General features: G+C 39.4%; 1 protein-coding gene across 1 annotated transcript in view; it reads right to left on the bottom strand.

Moving 5' to 3' along the window:
* Positions 1-18,470, bottom strand: part of LOC140733322 (uncharacterized) — a 340,527-nt gene that overhangs the window by 300,795 nt on the left and 21,262 nt on the right. Inside the window, exon 4 of the mRNA XM_073056501.1 lies at positions 7,115-7,226. Coding sequence (XP_072912602.1) covers positions 7,115-7,226 — 112 coding nt within the window. The remainder of the gene's footprint in view (positions 1-7,114; positions 7,227-18,470) is intronic.

Consider the following 18,470-nt stretch of genomic DNA (forward strand, 5'->3'; position numbering starts at 1 on the left):
ATGTGGATAGACAGAGGCTTTTTCCCAGGGCTGAAATGGCTGCCACAAGAGGGCACAGGTTTAAGGTGCTTGGAAGTAGGTACAGAGGAGATGTCAGGGGTAAGTTTTTTTATGCAGAGAGTGGTGAGTGTGTGGAATGGGCTGCAAGCAACAGTGGTGGAGGCGAATTCAATAGGGTCTTTTAAGAGACTTTTGGATAGGTACATGGAGCTTAGAAAAATAGAGGGCTATGGGTAACCCTAGTAATTTCTAAGGTCGGGACATGTTCAGCACAACTTTGTGGGCTGAAAGGCCTGAATTGTGCTGTAGGTTTTCTATGTTTCTATGTAAATATACAGAAACACTTGGCCTCCACAGCTGCTTGTGGCAAAGAATTCCACAGATTCACCACTCTCTGGCTAAAGAAATTGCTCCTTGTCTCCATTCTAAAAGGACGTCCCTCTACTCTGGGGCTGTGTCCTCTGGTCTTAGATTCTCCCACCATGGGAAACATCCTCTCCACATGCACCCTATCAAGGCCTTTCACCATTCGATAGTTTCAATGAGGTCAGCCCTCATTCTTCTGAATTCCAATGAGTAGAGGCCAAGAACCATCAGACATTTCGACAAACCATTCAATCCTGGAATCAGTTTTGTCAAACTCCTTTGAACACTCTCCAGTTTCAACACATCCTTTCAAAGACAAGGGGCCCAAAACTGCTCACAATACTCCAAGTGATAACTCAGCAGTGCATCATAAAGCCTCAACATTACATCCTTGCTTTTAGATTCTAATCCTCTTGAACTGAACACTAACATTGCATTTGCCTTCCTCACCACAGACTCAACCTGCAAACTAACCTTTAGGGAATCCTGCACAAGAAGTCCCAAGTCCCTTTGCTCCTCAGTTTTTTTGTATTTTCTCTCCATTAGAAAATAGTCTACCCTTTCATTTCTGCTACCAAAGTGCATGGCCATACACTTCCTAACACTATTCCACCTGCCATTTCTTTGCCCATTCTCCTAATCTGTCTGTCCTTCTGTAGACTCTTTACTTCCTCAACACTACCTGCCCCTCCACCTATCTTCATATCGTCTGCTAACTTTTCAACAAAGCTCTCAACTCCATTATCCAAATATATATTGTAAAAAGAAGCTGGCTCAATACAGACTTCTGTGGAATACCACTAGTCACCAACAGCCAGCCAGAAAAGTCTTGTATTATTCCCACTCATTTCCTCCTGCCAATCAGCTACTGCTTTATCATGCTAGAATCTTTCCTGTAATCACCATGGTCTTATAGCTTGTTAAGCAGCCTCTTGTGTTGCACCTTGTCAAAGGTCTTCTGAAGATCCAAGTAAACAACATCCACTGATTCTCTTTTGTCTATCCTGCTTGTTATTTCTTCAAAGAATTCCAACAGAGTTGTCAGGCAAGATTTTCCCTTGAAGAAAGCATGCTGACTACAGCCATATTTTAGCATGTGCCTCCAAGTACCCTCAGACCTCATCCTTAATAATCAACTCCAACATCTTCACATCCACTGAGGTTAGACTAACTGGCCTGTAGTTTCCTTTCTTCTACCCCTCTCCCTTCTTGAAGACTGGAATGACATTTGCAATTTTCCAGTCTTCCTGTACCATTCCTGAGTCTAGTGATTCTTGAAAGATCATTACTAATGCCTCCACAATCTCTTCAGCCACCTCTTTCAGAACTCTGAGGTGTACACCATCTGGTCCAGGTGACTTATCTACCTTTAGACCTTTCATTTTCCCAAGAACCTTCTCTCTAGCTATGGCAACTTCACACACTTCATGACCACTGACACCTGGAACTTCCACCATTCTGCTGGTGTCTTCCACAGTGAAGACTGATGCAAAATGCTTATTCAGTTCATCCGCCATTTTGTTGTCCCCCATTACAAGCTCTTCAGCATCATTTTCCAGTGTTCCAATACCTTCTCTCACTTCTGTTTTACACTTTATGCATATGAAGAAACTTGTGGTCTCCTCTTTAATATTATTTGCTAACTTGCTTTCATATTCCAGCTTTACTTTCTCTTTTCCTTAATCTTTTTGTTTTCATATTGTAAAAAATACTGCACATTGACACACTGATAAATAAGTAATATAGCACTGACAAAAATTAATATCTGAACTAAGAGACATGGAAAAGACTGACTAGGCAAGAACTCTTATCTCTAAAAATGAGAAGTCATGAATCTGTCAGGGAAAACAGACTGTTTCTCTGGAAATGTGATCCAATGAACCTGTTGAACTAAATAGTCTGATTATCTGCTATTCATTCAATATAAATATATTTAATATGAATAGCCCCAGGATATAAGAATTCTCCATCAAAAATTATAATCTTTCTGACTGGAAGCTTGATAGTGGAAAGATGTACCAAGACTGATCTATGTAAATGCAGGACAGTTACCTATTTGTAGGTCTGACAAAATTTTGAGAAATCCCTAACCTAGATGGTATGAAGTAAAAAGGAAGTTACCAATGTGAATGTGCAGCAGCAGCATTTACTGGCAATCTGATTGCTGAAGACCCCGAGGATCTCTACTGCAAGTTACACAGGAAAGTCATTTATCTTTAAGTCCTCCTGAGCTGAGTCTTATTGAAAAGTTATTCCTTCTTCCAAATGCTTGCTGTAATTTCAGAGTATATCCCAGATGTACCTTGTAAATGTGCCTCGGCAGAGTTTCTGGCACAGTTAAGGTACTATGAATACCCCACTGAGAAATTTTTGCTTTTAACCAAATAAATAAAATAAAAGAGATAAAATAATAAAAAGGGTCAACATGGCACTAAGGGTCAAGTGGTTTTATCTTGTGTGTATCATTCTATGACTGTAATATTTTCTGTTGTTTTCCACAAAAGGACTTAAATATCTTCACAATCCAATCATCAGCATCATAACTAATCAATGAAATGGCAAGTTCCTCCATAATTACAACCCTGAATTTCTGCGGATCTGTTGAGCTGGACCTTCAGTGACCTTAACATGATTTCTAGCAGGAGACTGGGAGAAGCGTTCATGCCACATACAAAGACCTAATTATTCAAAACAACAACCTCTCAGTTGCTGCACTGCTGAAAACATAAATGACATTTCTCCCCCAAAACAATTGCAAGTGCACTTGAAGAGGGTATTTCCCGATAAGCATTCTTAACTGCAATGATTGGAATGTTTTGAAGCAAATTGTTTTGTGTATAGATCTGAAGAGACTGATGGTAATTAGACTATTTTCCCATGATACGTGGATGTGTTTGGTTCCCCAGGCCTTCTTGGTCCAGTTGCTCATTGCTTCATGTAACAATCCTTGAGTCTTCTTAATAGTATGTAAAAATAAAACCAAGATCAGTTACACTTGATAGTTTTCACGTGCAGCAGGGCGAGAGATCTTTCTATTCTGGAGGAAAAATCTGGAGGTAAAATCCAGAAGCAGATTGTGCTTCTGAATCAAAAAATGATCTCTTAAGTTTCCGGGTTTAAATGAAAGAAGAAGCTACCATTGCACGCCTCCAATGTAAGTGTCTAATTTAATATGTACCAGCGGATTCACAGCTAGTTGAATACCGCCCAGACGAAGAAAGATGATCCCCTTTCATTTCCTGAGATTAAGGTGAAGCACATGCAGAGTTCCTAGACACGGTTTCCTTTTCCAGCTGACACATGGTGTCATCTGTCAGGGCTCGCAGCTGCCTGTGGGTTAGTTAGATGCTATAAACTGGCTTTGCAAGAAAGAGTCAAAAATGTGCTTCCTTAGTCAGGGATCATGTGTAAAGTGTGTAAACCAGGAAGGCAGGAGAGCCAACAGCACTTAATGTTTACACACTGGTATATCAGCACCTAAAAAAAACTTCTTATATTTATTTAACACATTAAAAGTCCCTTCTTTCTATGCATTAGGCTTAAGCACTGTACTTGCCGGAAGTATCATTTATGGCTTATAGTAGCATTAGGCTCTGCATCACAAGGCTGCAGGTCACTTTCCCTAACTTGGGAACCTGATGTAGCTCTGTTGCCCCCTGAGACCTCTGGTCTCCTCCAAATATGGCCTCTTGTACAGTACATAACCAAAATGACACTCAACCACACAATGATCTATCAAAGCCGCTGCCTAAACCCTTGCTCGAACCACCCAGAGGGGTTGGAAAAGCTCACTGGGAGGATTGCTGGAGCTTAAAGTCCAGGCAGCTGAAAGCATGATCGTCCATAATGGATTTATGAAAATCAGATTATGGGGCAGATAAATAGGTAAATTTAAAAAGCGATCAAAATAGAAAAACAAAAGCAAAAACAGAGGGAAGATACTCAGGTCTTAAGATTCTCACTTCTACAATTCTGCATACTATGAAAGTGAATTTTGTTAAAACTATGTTAGTGCAATAAACTTTTAGCTGCTCTACTTGTGTTCTTCTCTGCACAGGATTCACAAATTCTTGGAAGCTGTATACACAGACAAAATCAAGTGGCATCCTCTGAGCAAAATTTCACTGTGCCCAATGCAATGACCCCAAATAGTGAAGCAGGTATTAATCAGAGCAGAAATCTGATTTAAATAAGAGATAATCCAAAACATTCTTCTTCTGCTCTCTTTAATATTTCATCCTTAGTACCTTTTCCCATCCTCAATCCCCGACAATGTCCTCTTAGCTACTTGGAACTATTTCTAACCTCTTTCCACATCCTTCGATATAGTATCACCACTCAAAATAATCATCCACTTTGTAATTCCTCCAAATGCTACTCATTATCTCTGCCTAATGACACCCCACCCCACTGATGACCTCTCTTGCCCACATCCACATACAACCTACTGGCCAGTATACTTGGTTTACAATCTTCAATCTCTGTAATAAAGAACAGTCACTTTGGAAAGGCTTTGGTAATCACTTCTATGTGTTGGAGTTATTATATTGCACAAATACTTGTGCTCTGTGGTCTAGGCACTTACACAGACTTTCCAAAGATATGATCAGCTTACAATCTACAACAATTTTTCACATACTCTGTTATCACAGATGGACTGCCAGTGATGCCATCTATGAGAAGCCTGGCTACTTCACTGATGTTGCCAGATTTTTTTCTGTCATTTTTCGTAAGTATTGTTGCGTGCTGGGCTAAATTAGTTTGCTGAAGTGTTAAACACCCCAGCTCAGTACTCTGGATACCCAATCCACTAATTGAACCAAAGTTCAGCAGGTCTCATCAAAACATAACATTTAATTCTCCTGACAGCGCACACAAAATGCTGGTGGAACACAGCAGGCCAGGCAGCGTCTATAGGGAGAAGCACTGTTGACGTTTCGGGCCGAGACCGTCAAAACAAAACCTGGGCTTTTGATAACAAAGAACACCTGAATCACCTGTAGACAAGTGTTAAAATGCATGCATTTTTAACAATTAATTTCCATCTTTTCCATCCTCTCAGGTTACACAGAAAGAAAAGGTATTCCCAGGCCTCCCCCAATATCCTTAAGAACTAATCGCACAGGGGGTGGACTTCTCACCTTTTTCATGAATTCAATCTTTATTGCTTATTTATTTATTGATTGATTATATTTACACAGTTTGCTGTTCTTTGCACATTGGTTGTTTGTCCATCCTGTTGGGTGGGGACTTCTGATGATTCTGCTGTGTTTCCTGGATTTACCACAAGAAATGCCCACAAGAAAGTAAATCTCAGGGATTTATATGGTGACATACGTACTTGGATAATAAATTTACTTTGAACTTGAGCAATTCAAAACACTGGTTCAATTACTATGAATAAAATTGGATTGCAAATTTGATACCTATACACACTCAGGATTTCAGAAGTCACTGTCTGTGCTTTTCTACTTCTCCAGAGGCATTACTGTACTGATATCTCCCCAAGAGGTTCACCAGTGAAATATAACTGAAGCAGCGGTATTCATTTATACCCACTGAACATCCCAGAAAATACTGCAACTTGTTCAGACAAACAAGCCTGTAAAATTATTGGGAACTGAAGAGAGAAAAAGGAATAAAACTGGAAATTAGTCCCTGCTACTGAAATGTTTTATATCTCACAAGTGCAGCTTTACTCTTTATTCTACTCTCCTCAGTTCTCATTCATCTCCCTGTATATAAAATTCCTCCAGACAGATCAACTGTAACAAACAAGTTTTCACACTCTATGTCAGCATCAAAAACATCTGTGCACTCAGTTTGTCTTGCCCCCACCAGCCTTTCATAAATATTCTTCTTACTCTGAAAGCTTAATTTCAACTTTCACTATTTCTGATGAAAGGGCATCAATGTGAAATCATAGCTCTGTTTCTTTCTCATTGATACTGCCTGACTTGTTAATTGTTCCAGTACCTTCTGCCTTTCTAAAAAAAATCCTCTCTGGTACTAAATCCTTCATGCTTATTCGAGTCATGGAGATACAGCACAGACATGGGTTCTTTTTACCCATTGAGTACACAGTGACAATAATCACCCTTTTACATCAAGCCTACAATAATCCCATTATTTATTCTCCCCACATTTCTCAACTTTCTCAAGATTTCTTTCTCTTTTAAGCAGATTGGCAAATTAAGCAACCAAACCACCTATCTTTAGGATGAGGGAGGTAGTGAAACACTAGAAGAAACCATTGGTCACAGGGATAACATGTAAGTTCTGTACAAACAGCACCTGAGGTCAGGATTGAACCCAGGTTTCTGGCAGTGTGAGACAGCAACTTTGGTAGCTGAACCATTTGTTGTTGAATCCTAAAAATTGTTTTCCTTGTTTTTTCTCTGTCTTTTATCTCAGTGTTTTACTCGAATCTTTCTTTTTGCTGTTATTTTACTTTATGCATCTAATTTGGTACCAAATTCAGTTCTAATTCTGAGTTCCTGACTCAGACTGTGTGCCGAAATATCCATTGCACAATCTGATTAGTCAAAGACTCAGAACATTGTTAAGCTTGTTTGCAAGTGGCCTAGATACCCCAAGAGAGTACTGCATTAAAATGAATTTCTAAACACAACTTTCACTTAAAAAACCATAGAAAGCCTGTGAGCTAATGTAGGTGTGATGAATACACAACAGTGTCCATAATGATTCTAGCCAATATAAAATTAAGAGACCAAAAAGTGATTCCTACTGTGTTTGTCTAATTGACAGTTTTCTTCCCATTCTGATAAATGGTAAGCGTTGGGAGGTTTTGCTTCTTGTTGACAAGCGTGCCAATGAAAATCTCTGCACCAGGTCGAACCCTGAAATATAAACCATAAGTAATTTCTAATCAATATGTTGGATGGATAGGATAAACACAGTACTTCTATATATTTCTCAAAATAATATAATTGAGAGTCATAAAGTTATAGAGACATAAAACATAAAAAAAACAAACCCAGCCTATCTATTCTGTCCTACTAATTGAAATGCTTGTTTACTGTGACTACTCTCTGCATTTCCCCATCCTTCCTGTAATGTTGCAACCAAAATCGTATATACTTAAGGTGCTGGAAATCTCTGTCTTCTCTAGCAATGGCCTGAATTATTCGTCATAGAGCCTTGGGCTGATTCAGGGAAGCTAACCTCCCAGCTATGCACCTGGAGTTTTACATGTCCAACACTTTTGGGGTACAAAAAAAATTTCCCAACATTAGGTACATATTTGACTTTGATGGGTTATATTAATTTGCCCCTTTTACAGCTCAGTAAAATCCATTCAATCTCATATCAATCCACAACATACCTGCCAGCTATCTCCAATCAAACTTGAAAAGCTTAAAGTTAATTGGATCATATAATTATCGAAACATGTAGCACAAGCACCATTCATATTGACCAACCTTGTCCATGCTTACCATGATGCCTATCTATGCTAATCCCATTTGCCTGCATTAGGGTTGTTTCCCTCTTATGCCTTTCCTACCCAAGTATCTTATAAACATTGCAATTGAATCTGCTTCCACCACCTGTACTGCCAACTTGTTCTAGATATTCATCAACATCTGTGTGGAAAAATTATCCTTCAGATCTCTTTTTAATGAAAATACAAATGGCACCAGAGGGTTGAGATTCTGGCTAATTGTTCTGCAGACCAGCATCCATTTTTTGGGATAATCATGGTCCTATAATTTCCAGGAAGCCACTTAATTCCTTGATTACCTTGTATTGGTAGCCTCATCCCACTCCACTTGGTATGAAGCATAATGGTTAGAGATCTCAGCTGGAAGAGAATAACTGACACCCTTCCCTGATACAGTAAATATGCAACTCCAGATCCACAGCAATACCTTCTGAAATGGTCTAAAAATAAAGCCTTTCCCCTTCTTGAATAGCAGACATTTATGCTGAATGTATATATTATCCAAGGGTTCCACTGCTTCCTTCTCTCTTTCTGATGCTTGTTGGGCCTTTGACCTCACTCACTCTTGACCTCTGAGCTCCCTTTTGCCTGATTCCAGGCCACCTGTCCATCCAATCCCACATCCCAAATCCACCTTCCCACAGCAGACAAGGGAAAGCAAAACTCTTCATACCCCTGGATTCAAACGTGGAATTGCAGTCCATGAGAGACGAAAATTAAATAAAAATGTAAGTTATTAAGATAAAACATTTCATAGAGAAACTTTCATACCAAGATTAAATATTTTAAGGAAATATAAAAGAGATTATACTCCAAGGCTAAATTATTATCCCTGTCAATCTCATTCTTCTGCCTTCTCCCTGTAACCTTTGATGTCCTTACTAATCAGGAAACTATCAACCTCCACTTTAAATATACCCAATGACTTGGCCTCCACAACCATCTGCACCAACGAATTCCACAGTTTCACCACCCTCCTACTGAGGGAATTCCTCCTCATCTCTGTTCTACAGAGACGTGTTTCTATTCTGAAGGTGTGCTCTCTGGTCTTAGCCTCCCCTAATATAGGAAACATCCTTTCCACATCAACTCTATCTAGGTCTTTCACTATTCAATAGGTTCAATGAGGTCCCATCATTCTTCTAACTAAACTCCAGTGACTATAGGCCCAGGGCCTATCTGACTGCTCCTCAAATTAGTAATAATGGTTTTGTAATTTATCTTGGCAGAGCCTTATCTTGACAATTGTTCAGTTAGATCCAAAAACAGATTTAAAAAAAAAACTCAACCATCAAGTCTTGACCTAGGCACTAATTCTGACAGAATAAAACCACTTCCAACACTCTCAACTTAGCAAATTCCTTCTGAAATAACTAGAGATTGGTTTCTAAGTTGCTTCAGTTGTTCACAATGCTAGTTGAGCAACAGATACTCAACCTTGGTGCTATAAGGATGACCATGCCATTCTGCTCCAACATACCCCAGTAGAAGAACAGATCCACTTGGGATGCAACACATCAGTTGGGAGGGAATACCATTTACTCTAGACTTCATGAAGTCTTACATGGCATCCTCTAACCTATGGACAAGAAAATCTCCTGATGATTACCACTTACTCATTTCCTGAAATCAGAACTCCTTCTGACTGAACAACAGTTGGAAGAACATTGAAAGAAACAAGGAGTCAAAATGTATTTTAAGTAGAGGACTTCATTGTCTGTCACCTACAGCTGCTTGATCGCACCACCACTGACTGAGCTACTGGCTTCTGCCAGACTGGATCTATGCCAGAGAATGAAAGAGTCAAAGTGAGAAATAAACCTGTTTGACTTTGTCCTTAAAAATCTATCTATGGCAGGTGCTGTTATCTGTGAAAGCACTGGTAGAAGTGACCACAATACACACAGTCTTTGTGGAAATAACATCCTGTCATCACATTTAGTATAACCTTCACTGTTTTTTCATGGCTCTACAGCTCAAAACAGGACATTCATAAGGTATTGTGGACTCTCTACAAAAGCAGAACATGTACAAAGCCACAGCCTGGAAATTTATAACCCATATACTATGACCGTCACTCTGCTGTCAAAATGAAATCATGCCATCAATTCTGGTTCAATGAGGATTGCAGAGAAAATACAAGGAAAAACACCAGAAATACCAGAGAAATATATTGTTTAACCTTGTGAATTGCAATGTGTGTGTGATAAAACTAGCAATAGTGATCTACAACCAATGGATCAGATGAAAATTCTCTAGTACTAGAATGTTTAGTTTGGTGGTGGACAGTGAAACAGCCAATGGGAAGGAAGAAGAATAGCTATTGGCAAGTACAAATCAATAAAATGAATTCCAGAGGTAATTTAAATGTGCTGCCTGTAGCACCAAGGGAGCATGTGACCAAGTGTGTTATCAAGGATCCCTGGTAAAAATGAAGTCAATGGGCTTCAAGGAGAAAACACACTGAAAGGTTGAAGTAGCACCCTGCACAAAGGGAGATGGTTGCAGATACTAGTAGTTCATGTTATGATGTGCTTTTGGTTTCTGGTCACTCCTTTTTTGTTGCATTTTGTGCAATTTTGATTGGGGCAGATGAACACAGAGCTAGATTGAACTGAACTGAGCTGAACGGAATGTGTCCGGACTGGTAGGATGATTTGTGAGCTGGTATTTTATATTCTGTGTATTTAGCTCGTTTTTTGCCGTTTGCACAATCTCTTCTTTTTTTGTGCATTGGGGTTTGATGTTTTTCTTTGAACAAGTTCAATGGTTTTTATTTCTTTATTTCATGGCTATGAGAAGACAAATTTCAGGGTTGTATACCACAAACATACTTTGATAATAAATGTACTTTGAATCTTTGATATTAATCATTTCCATTCCAGAGCATCCATGTGGGATTTCTTCAAGGTAATATCCTAGACCCAATTATCTTCTTTCCATCATAAAGTCAGAAGTGGTGTTAGTTAATGACTGCACAATGTTCAATTCCTCAGTGAAACAAGCAGTTCAGGCTAAAAATGCAAAACTACATTAAAACATGGGCTATCAATAAACAATATTCATGTTCTGCAATTGCAAGCAATGACCATCTCTATCAAGATAAAGTCCACACACCTCTTCATGCCATTTGATGGTATTACCATCACTGCGCTGACACCATCTACATAAAAAGTTACTCAAATGAATCAGTCACATAGCTACAATGGGTACAAGTCCAAGTGGAAGCTGGGTATTCTGCAGCAAATGACTAATTTCAAACACTCATATGATGAGGCAACATCTGATGAAATATTTTCCAGTTTCCTGGATGAGTACAACAGCAACAACACTGAAGAAGCAGGACACACAATCTGTGACCAAAACCCACTTGATTGATGCTGCATCTACCTTCCTAAAGGTTTATCCTCTCTCCATGGGAGCACCATAGCTAGAGTATAAAATATACATCAGTTAATCACCCAGTCTACTCTGACCACAGCTCTCAAGCTCACAACCACTACTACACAAAAGAACAAAAGTTATATCCTACCATTTGCTCATTTGAACCAAGGTATACTGTAGTCAGTGACTTACCTCCCGATATTGCAGGTCAAGAGCATAATGAAATATCCTCCAATTGTTGAGATGAGTTGTTGATATGATTGCAGTTCGAACAATATTCAAAACATTTGATACCACCCATTCCAGTACACAGTATCCACAGCACTTTAAGGATTATTACAACATCATAATATTTGAATATTTAAAGATAAAGATTAACTTTGTCATGTGTACATCAAAACATATGGTGAAATGCATTGTTTGTGTCAAATCAAATTAGCGAGGATTGTGCTTGATAGCTCAAAAGTGCTGACATGCTTCCAGCACCAGCATTGCATGCCCACAATTCACCAACCCTAACAGTATATATTTGGAATGTGGAAAGAAACTGGAGCACCTGGAGGAACCCCTTTTCTAACATATAGAACGCTACAGATAGTGGCAAGAATTGAACCCTGATCATACAACTGGCGCTGCAAAGCACTACAGTAATTCCTACGCTACTGTGACAGCAACTAAGATGAAGACATCCACTCATTATCATTTTCCTCAGAGTAGCTGTGGATGTGCTAAAATGCTGTCCTTGTCAATAGGACTCAAAACTGGAAATATATCATAAAAGCCCAAGGATTCATATCTCTATCTGTCAGCAACTCAGGAAAAGGATTGTTTACTTTTGAATCTGCTCTTTCTGTGACATGAGCAGCTGATAAGTAATGAATGGCTTGTGCAGGTAAGGCTGACTGGATAACTCATGAATGTTTTACTGTCAGTCGCAAGTGATATAGATTTATTTAGTGGGAAACTGCCTATGCATGAAAGGAATAGGTTATACTGTAGGTGTGGTGAATGAGAAGGATCATGTGGAACCAAAAATGTTATACAGTCTGTGCAATATGGTTGGTATTATGGTAGCTTATTTTTCCCTGTTTGAATATTGATTTTACTGAGTATTTTAGGATGTTAAGAACTCCCATGAGACAGTCTGCCACCCACTGATTTTCTAATTGCAAAGTTAATTTATTGCTGTACTTAAAAACTTCAAAATAAGTTCTCACTCGAAGCTGGTGATGTAGGAAGAATAATTGAAATCCATAAGTGATCATAATGTCCAAAACTGGTTAGACTGCAGGTCTATATTCAATGTGGCTTATCCTCAAGGGATGCTACTATTCAGAGTATTGTGTTTCATAAAATAAGTTTTTTTTGCTGTGTTGAATTGCAATGCATTTCATTCTACTGGGGAATCCAACATAAAACTATCAAAAGGAAATCAAAATTTGCCAGGAGAGAGACTACTCTTAGACCATAAGTCAGAGGAGCAGAATTAGGCCATTCGGCACTTTGAATTTGTTCCACCATTCCATCATTGCTGGTTTATTATTCCTCTCAACCCCATTCTTCTACCTTCTCCCATTAACCTTTAATGCCATTACCAGTCAAGAAATATCAAACTCCACCACAAATATACCAAATAACTTGGCATCCACAGTCATCTATGGCAACAAATTCCACAGTTTCACTACATTCTGGATGAAGAAATTCCTTCTCATCTCTATTCTGAGGGAAATAAATGCAAAGTTCACTATAAATCTTTGCACCCATCTAAAAAGTCTGGTTTTACTATGGATTTCTGTTAACATTGTAGTTTTTAGTTCTAAAGATATGAAATTGACTTCCCGATAATTGAGTAACCAGCTCAAATTGTAGTCAAGGGACACCCACTGTAATATGAATTTGAGGTCCCAACTAAAAGCACAGCATGTATGGAGTGTGAGTAAGGGACTTTGGTAAGAGAAAGATGACAATGGCAGAACACAATAAATTGATTTTAATCATGTGATCTGATAAAACCTGTAGTATGAGGGAGCTGGTTGAAACTATTGGCATCCATAGGGACTGCATCTGCAGATTGTAGCTAGAGCTAGAGGTACAGTACATCAACTCAAAGTTATGAGCTTGAGGCTAGGATTTGGACTGAGAATTGTAAAACTGTTCAGTCAAAAGGTGCAAGAGAGTGAGGTGCGTAAAGGGATTCAGTTTGCAAGAGCCACAATCCTTATGTTTGTTCAGCAGATATAGTAGGAGGTATTTGCAGACTCTGTGGACAAGAGCAGTGACTGAATAGATGATGAGAAAACTGACCATGATATTGTGCCTCTAGGGTCCACTTAAATTGGTCATGGGCAATGGAATGATGATGTAGTTGGAGACAGAGTAGTTTCTAGGGTAGATACTGTCAGCTGATAACACAGGCTGTAGAATGCTTCAAAGTGAGACCATAGGTTGCAGAATCAGTTCAAGGTTGAGGTAAGTGAAGTTATTCACTTTGGTTAAGAGCCCAATGGTTGAGGGATAATAACCGTTTCTCAACCTGGTGGTGTGGGACCTAAAGGCTATTTAATGTACCTTCTTCCCGATAGCAGCAGCTGGGTAAATCTTTGGGAGCATTGTGTGTAGTTTAGGTCATTGCATTACAGGAAGAATGTGGAGGCTTTGTAGACGATCCAGAAGAGGTTCACTAGGATATTCACAAACAAGAAAAAAAATCTGCAGATACTGGAAATCCGAGTAACACACACAAGATGCTGAAAGAACTCAGCAGGCCTGAAACATCTATGGAAAAAAAAGTACAGTTGATGTTTCAGCCCATCAAATCAACTGTACTTTTTTCCATAGATGCTGCCTGGCCTTTTGAATTCCTTCAGTATTTTGTGTGTGTCTCTAGAATATTGCCTAGATGACAGAGTATTATCTATAAGGAGAGGTTGGCCAAGCTTGGTTGTTTTCGCAGGAGTATATAGTTCAAATCTTTTTCCCAGATTGGAAACATCAATTACTAGAGGGTATAGTATTAAATTGAGAGGGGGCAAGTTTAAAGGAGATGTACAAATGTTATTGCATAGACTAATAAGTGCCTGGAATGTGATGGCAGGTGACTGGTAGTGTTATCTGAGAGCTTTTTAAACAGGCACATACACATTTGTGCAAGAAATGGAAGGATAAGGTGAAGACAGGTGAGATTATTTTAATCTGGCACCACAGTCAACACATATATTGTGGGCAAAAGGACTTGTACCTGTACAGTACTGTTCTTTGTTCTAGGTTCTAAAAGTAGTCCACCCATAAACAGGTAAATCAGTTTATTATTGACACATGTCCCAAGGTACAGTGAAAAACTTTGTATTGCATGCCATCCATACAGATTATTTCATCGTATCAGTACATAGAAGTAACATAAAGAAAAAGCAATAACAGTATGCAGAAGAAAGTTTTACAGCAACAGAGAGTGCAGCACAGGCAGCGAATAAGGTGCAGGGCCATGACAAGGTTGATTTTGAGGTCAAGAGTCCATATGGGGAACCATTCAATAGTGAAACAGAAGCTGTCCCTTGAGCCAGATGGTAGGTGCTTTCATGTGTTTATATTTTTTGTCCAATGGGAGAAAGGAGAAGAGAGAATATGAGGGATTAGAAGTGTCTTTAGTTATGTTGATTGCTTTATGAAGGCAGTGAGAAGTGTGGACAGAACCTATGGAGAAGAGGATGGTTTCTATGATGTACTGAGTTGTGTCCACTATTCTCGGCAGTAATTTGCAGTCATGGGAGAGCAGCTGCTATACCATGCAGTGATGATCAGATGCTTCTGATGGTGAGGGTTAGAGGGGACATACCAAATTCCTTCATCCTCCTGAGGAAGTAGAGATGTTGGTTTGCTTTCTTGGCCATAGTATCAATATGGTTGGACCAGGTCAAGATATTAGCAATGTGCATTTTGAGGAACATGAAACTATTAACCCTCCTGAATTCAAAACCACTGATGTAAACAGGAACATGTGCACTGTCCCGCATAGGCTCACCCTCCTCCACTCCTGAAGGGGATGATAGTTAAAGGAAAAGTTTTGACAAGACACCACTTACTAGGCTTTCTATCTCCCCCCTGTACTCTGGCTCATCATTATTTGAGATTCAGCCCACAATGGTGGTATCATCTGCAAACTCGCAGCTGGAGTTAGAGCAATCTGGAAATGCAGCTGTGAGTGTATAGACAGGGGAGGGTGAGGATGGTGTCTTGTGAGGTAGTAGTGTCGAGAATAACCGTGGTGAAGTTGTCACTGCCTATCTAGTCTGTTGGTCAGGAAACCAAGGATCCAGTTGCAGAAGGACTTGTTAAGCACTAGATTCTTGGAGCTTAGAGATGAATTTGCTTGGAATAGCAATATTAAAAGTTGTGCTATTGTCACAGAAAGATCAAAGCCATGGCAGATGGAATATTGAACAGTAAAATTTGAGGTCTTTCACTTTGGTATTAGTAATTAAAACATAGTACTTTTTTTTAAACAGTGAGAGAAGTGTTGGTGTTCAGAAAGACTTGGAAGTCCTGGTACATGATTAGAGAAATTTATTGAATAGTTACTATAAAGAATAAGGAAGACAAATGGCAGCTTCACCTTTTTTGCAAGAATGATTTGAGTACTTACTCCTGTTTCCTCCAACATCTCAAAGGTATAAAACATTAAGACACAGGCGCAGAATTTGGCCATTCAGCCCATTGAGTCTGCTCTGCCGTTCCATTATCACTGATTTATTATCCCTCTCAACCCCATTCTCCTGCCTTCTGTCCATAACCTTTGAGACCCTGGACTAATCAAGAACCTATCAAACTCTGCTTTAAATATACTCAATGGCTTGACCTCCACAGGATTCACTGCACTTTGGCAAAAGAAAATCCTCCTCATCTCTGTTCTAAATGGACATCCCTCTATTCCAAGGCTTTGCCTAGTCCCGGACTCGCCCACTATAAAAACCATGCTTTCCACATCCATTCTGTCTAGGCCTTTCAATATTTGTAAGGTTTCAATGACAGCCCTCCCCATTCTTCTAAATTCCAACAAGTACAAGCCCAGAACCATCAAATGCTCCTCATATGTTAACACTTTCATTCCCTTAATCATTCTTGTGAACCTCTTCTGAACCCTCTCCAACACCAGCACATCTTTTCTTAGTTAAGAATAAGAGACCCAAAACTGCACACAATACTCCAAGTGCAGTCTGATAAAGCTTCAACATTACATCTTGCTCTTATATTGTAGACCTCTCGAAATAAATACCAACATTACATTTGCCTTTCTTACCACTGACCTAACCTAAAAGTTAAGCTTTGGGAAATCCTTTATGGGGACTCCAAAGTCCATTTGCATCTCTGATTTTTGAATCTTCCCCCATTTAGAAGATATTCTATGCCTTTAATCCTTCTACCAAAGTGCATGACCACAAACTTCCCTACACTATATTCCATCTGCCACTTCTTTGCCCATCTCCCAATCTAAGACCTTCTGCAGACTCTCTGCTTCCTCAATGTTACCTGCCCCTCCACCTATCTTTGTATTGTCCACAAAATTGGCCACAAAGCCATTAAGTCTGTCATTCAACTTATTAACAGATAACGTAAAAAGAAACAGTCCCAATACTGACACCCGTGTACCATCACTGGTCACAGGCAGCTAACTAGAAAAGGCCCCCTTAATTCCCACTCTTTGCCTTCTGCCATTCAGCCAATTTTCTATCCATGCTAGTATCTTTCCTGTAATACCATGGTCTCTAATCTTGCTAAGCAGTCTCATGTGAACCATAAAGGAAGATCACAAAACTGATTCCAGATTTGGACAGTTTGTTGTATGAAGAAATGGCTCTAGCCCTGTATTCATTAGAATTCAGAAGAATGAGGGGGTGACCTAATTGAAATCTATTGAATGTTGAAAGGCCTTGATAGAATGCATGTGGAGAGGATGTTTCCAATGGTGGGAGAGTCTAAGACTAGAGGACAGTCTCAGATTAGAAGGGCATCCTTTTAGAACAAAGATGAGAAGGAATTTCTTTAGCCATAGGGTGGTGAATCTATGGAATTTGTTGCCACAGGCAGCTGTGGAGGCTAAGTCTCCATGTATACTTTAGGCAAAGATTGATAGATCCTTGATTAGTCAGGGCTTGAAGGGATACAGACAGGGTGGGAAGCTGGAGTTTGGCGCTAAGAGGGAAAAATGGATCAGCCATGATGAAATGGCAGAGCAGACTCAATGGGCCAAAGAGCTTAATTCTGCTTCTATTCATTATAGTCTTAAGTGCAGCACCAAATCAAAGGCCTTCTGAAAATCCAAGTATATAACATCCACTGACTGTTATTTCCTCAAAATTTCAACAGATTTGTCAAGTTTTCCCCTGAATGGAGCCATGCTGATACTGGCCTACTTTATCATGTGTCTCCAAGTAGCCCTGAAACCTCCTGCTTAATAATGGACTCCTACATTTTCCCAACCATTGAAGTCTGGCTTACTGGCCTATAACTTTCTTTATTCTGAAACCATGCCAAAAGCTGATAATTTTCGAAAAATCATTACTTCTACCTAATTACTAATACTTCAGCTGCCTCTTTCAGAACCCTGGGGTGTATCCCATCTGGCCCAGGTGGCTTATCTACCTTCAGGCCTTTCAGCTTCCCAAACACCTTCTCCTCAGTAATAGCAACTGCACTCACTTCTGCACCTGACACTCAAATTTCTAGCATACTGCTAGAGTCTTCTACAGTAAAGACCAATGCAAAAATATTATGTTCATCTGCAATTTCATTGTCCCCCATTAATAGCTTTACAACATCATTTTCCAGTGGTCCAATATCCACTCTTGCCTCTCTTGCTTTTTATATCTCTGAAAAACATTTTTGGTATCCTCTTTTCTATTACTTGCTAGTTTACTTTCTCAATTAATCTTTTCTCCCCTTATTTCATTTTTAGTTGCCTTCTGTTGGTTTTTAAAAGCTTCTCAATCCTCTAACTTCCCACGAATTTTTACTATATTGTCTGCCCTCAGTTTTCTTATTATGTTGTCCTTGACTTCCATTATCAGCGACAGTTGACATTTACAATTCTCTTTAGAATACTTCTTCACTTTTGCAATGTAATTAGCTTGTGCCTTTCAAATTGCCCCCAGAAACTCCAGCTATTGTTGTTCTGCCGTCATCCCTGCTATTGTCTCCTTCTAATCAACTTTGGGCACCTCCTCTCTCTCCATAATTTCCTTTACTCCACTATAACACTGATACA

The sequence above is a fragment of the Hemitrygon akajei genome, chromosome 9 (genome assembly GCF_048418815.1).
Source record: "Hemitrygon akajei chromosome 9, sHemAka1.3, whole genome shotgun sequence".
Taxonomy (NCBI): domain Eukaryota; kingdom Metazoa; phylum Chordata; class Chondrichthyes; order Myliobatiformes; family Dasyatidae; genus Hemitrygon; species Hemitrygon akajei.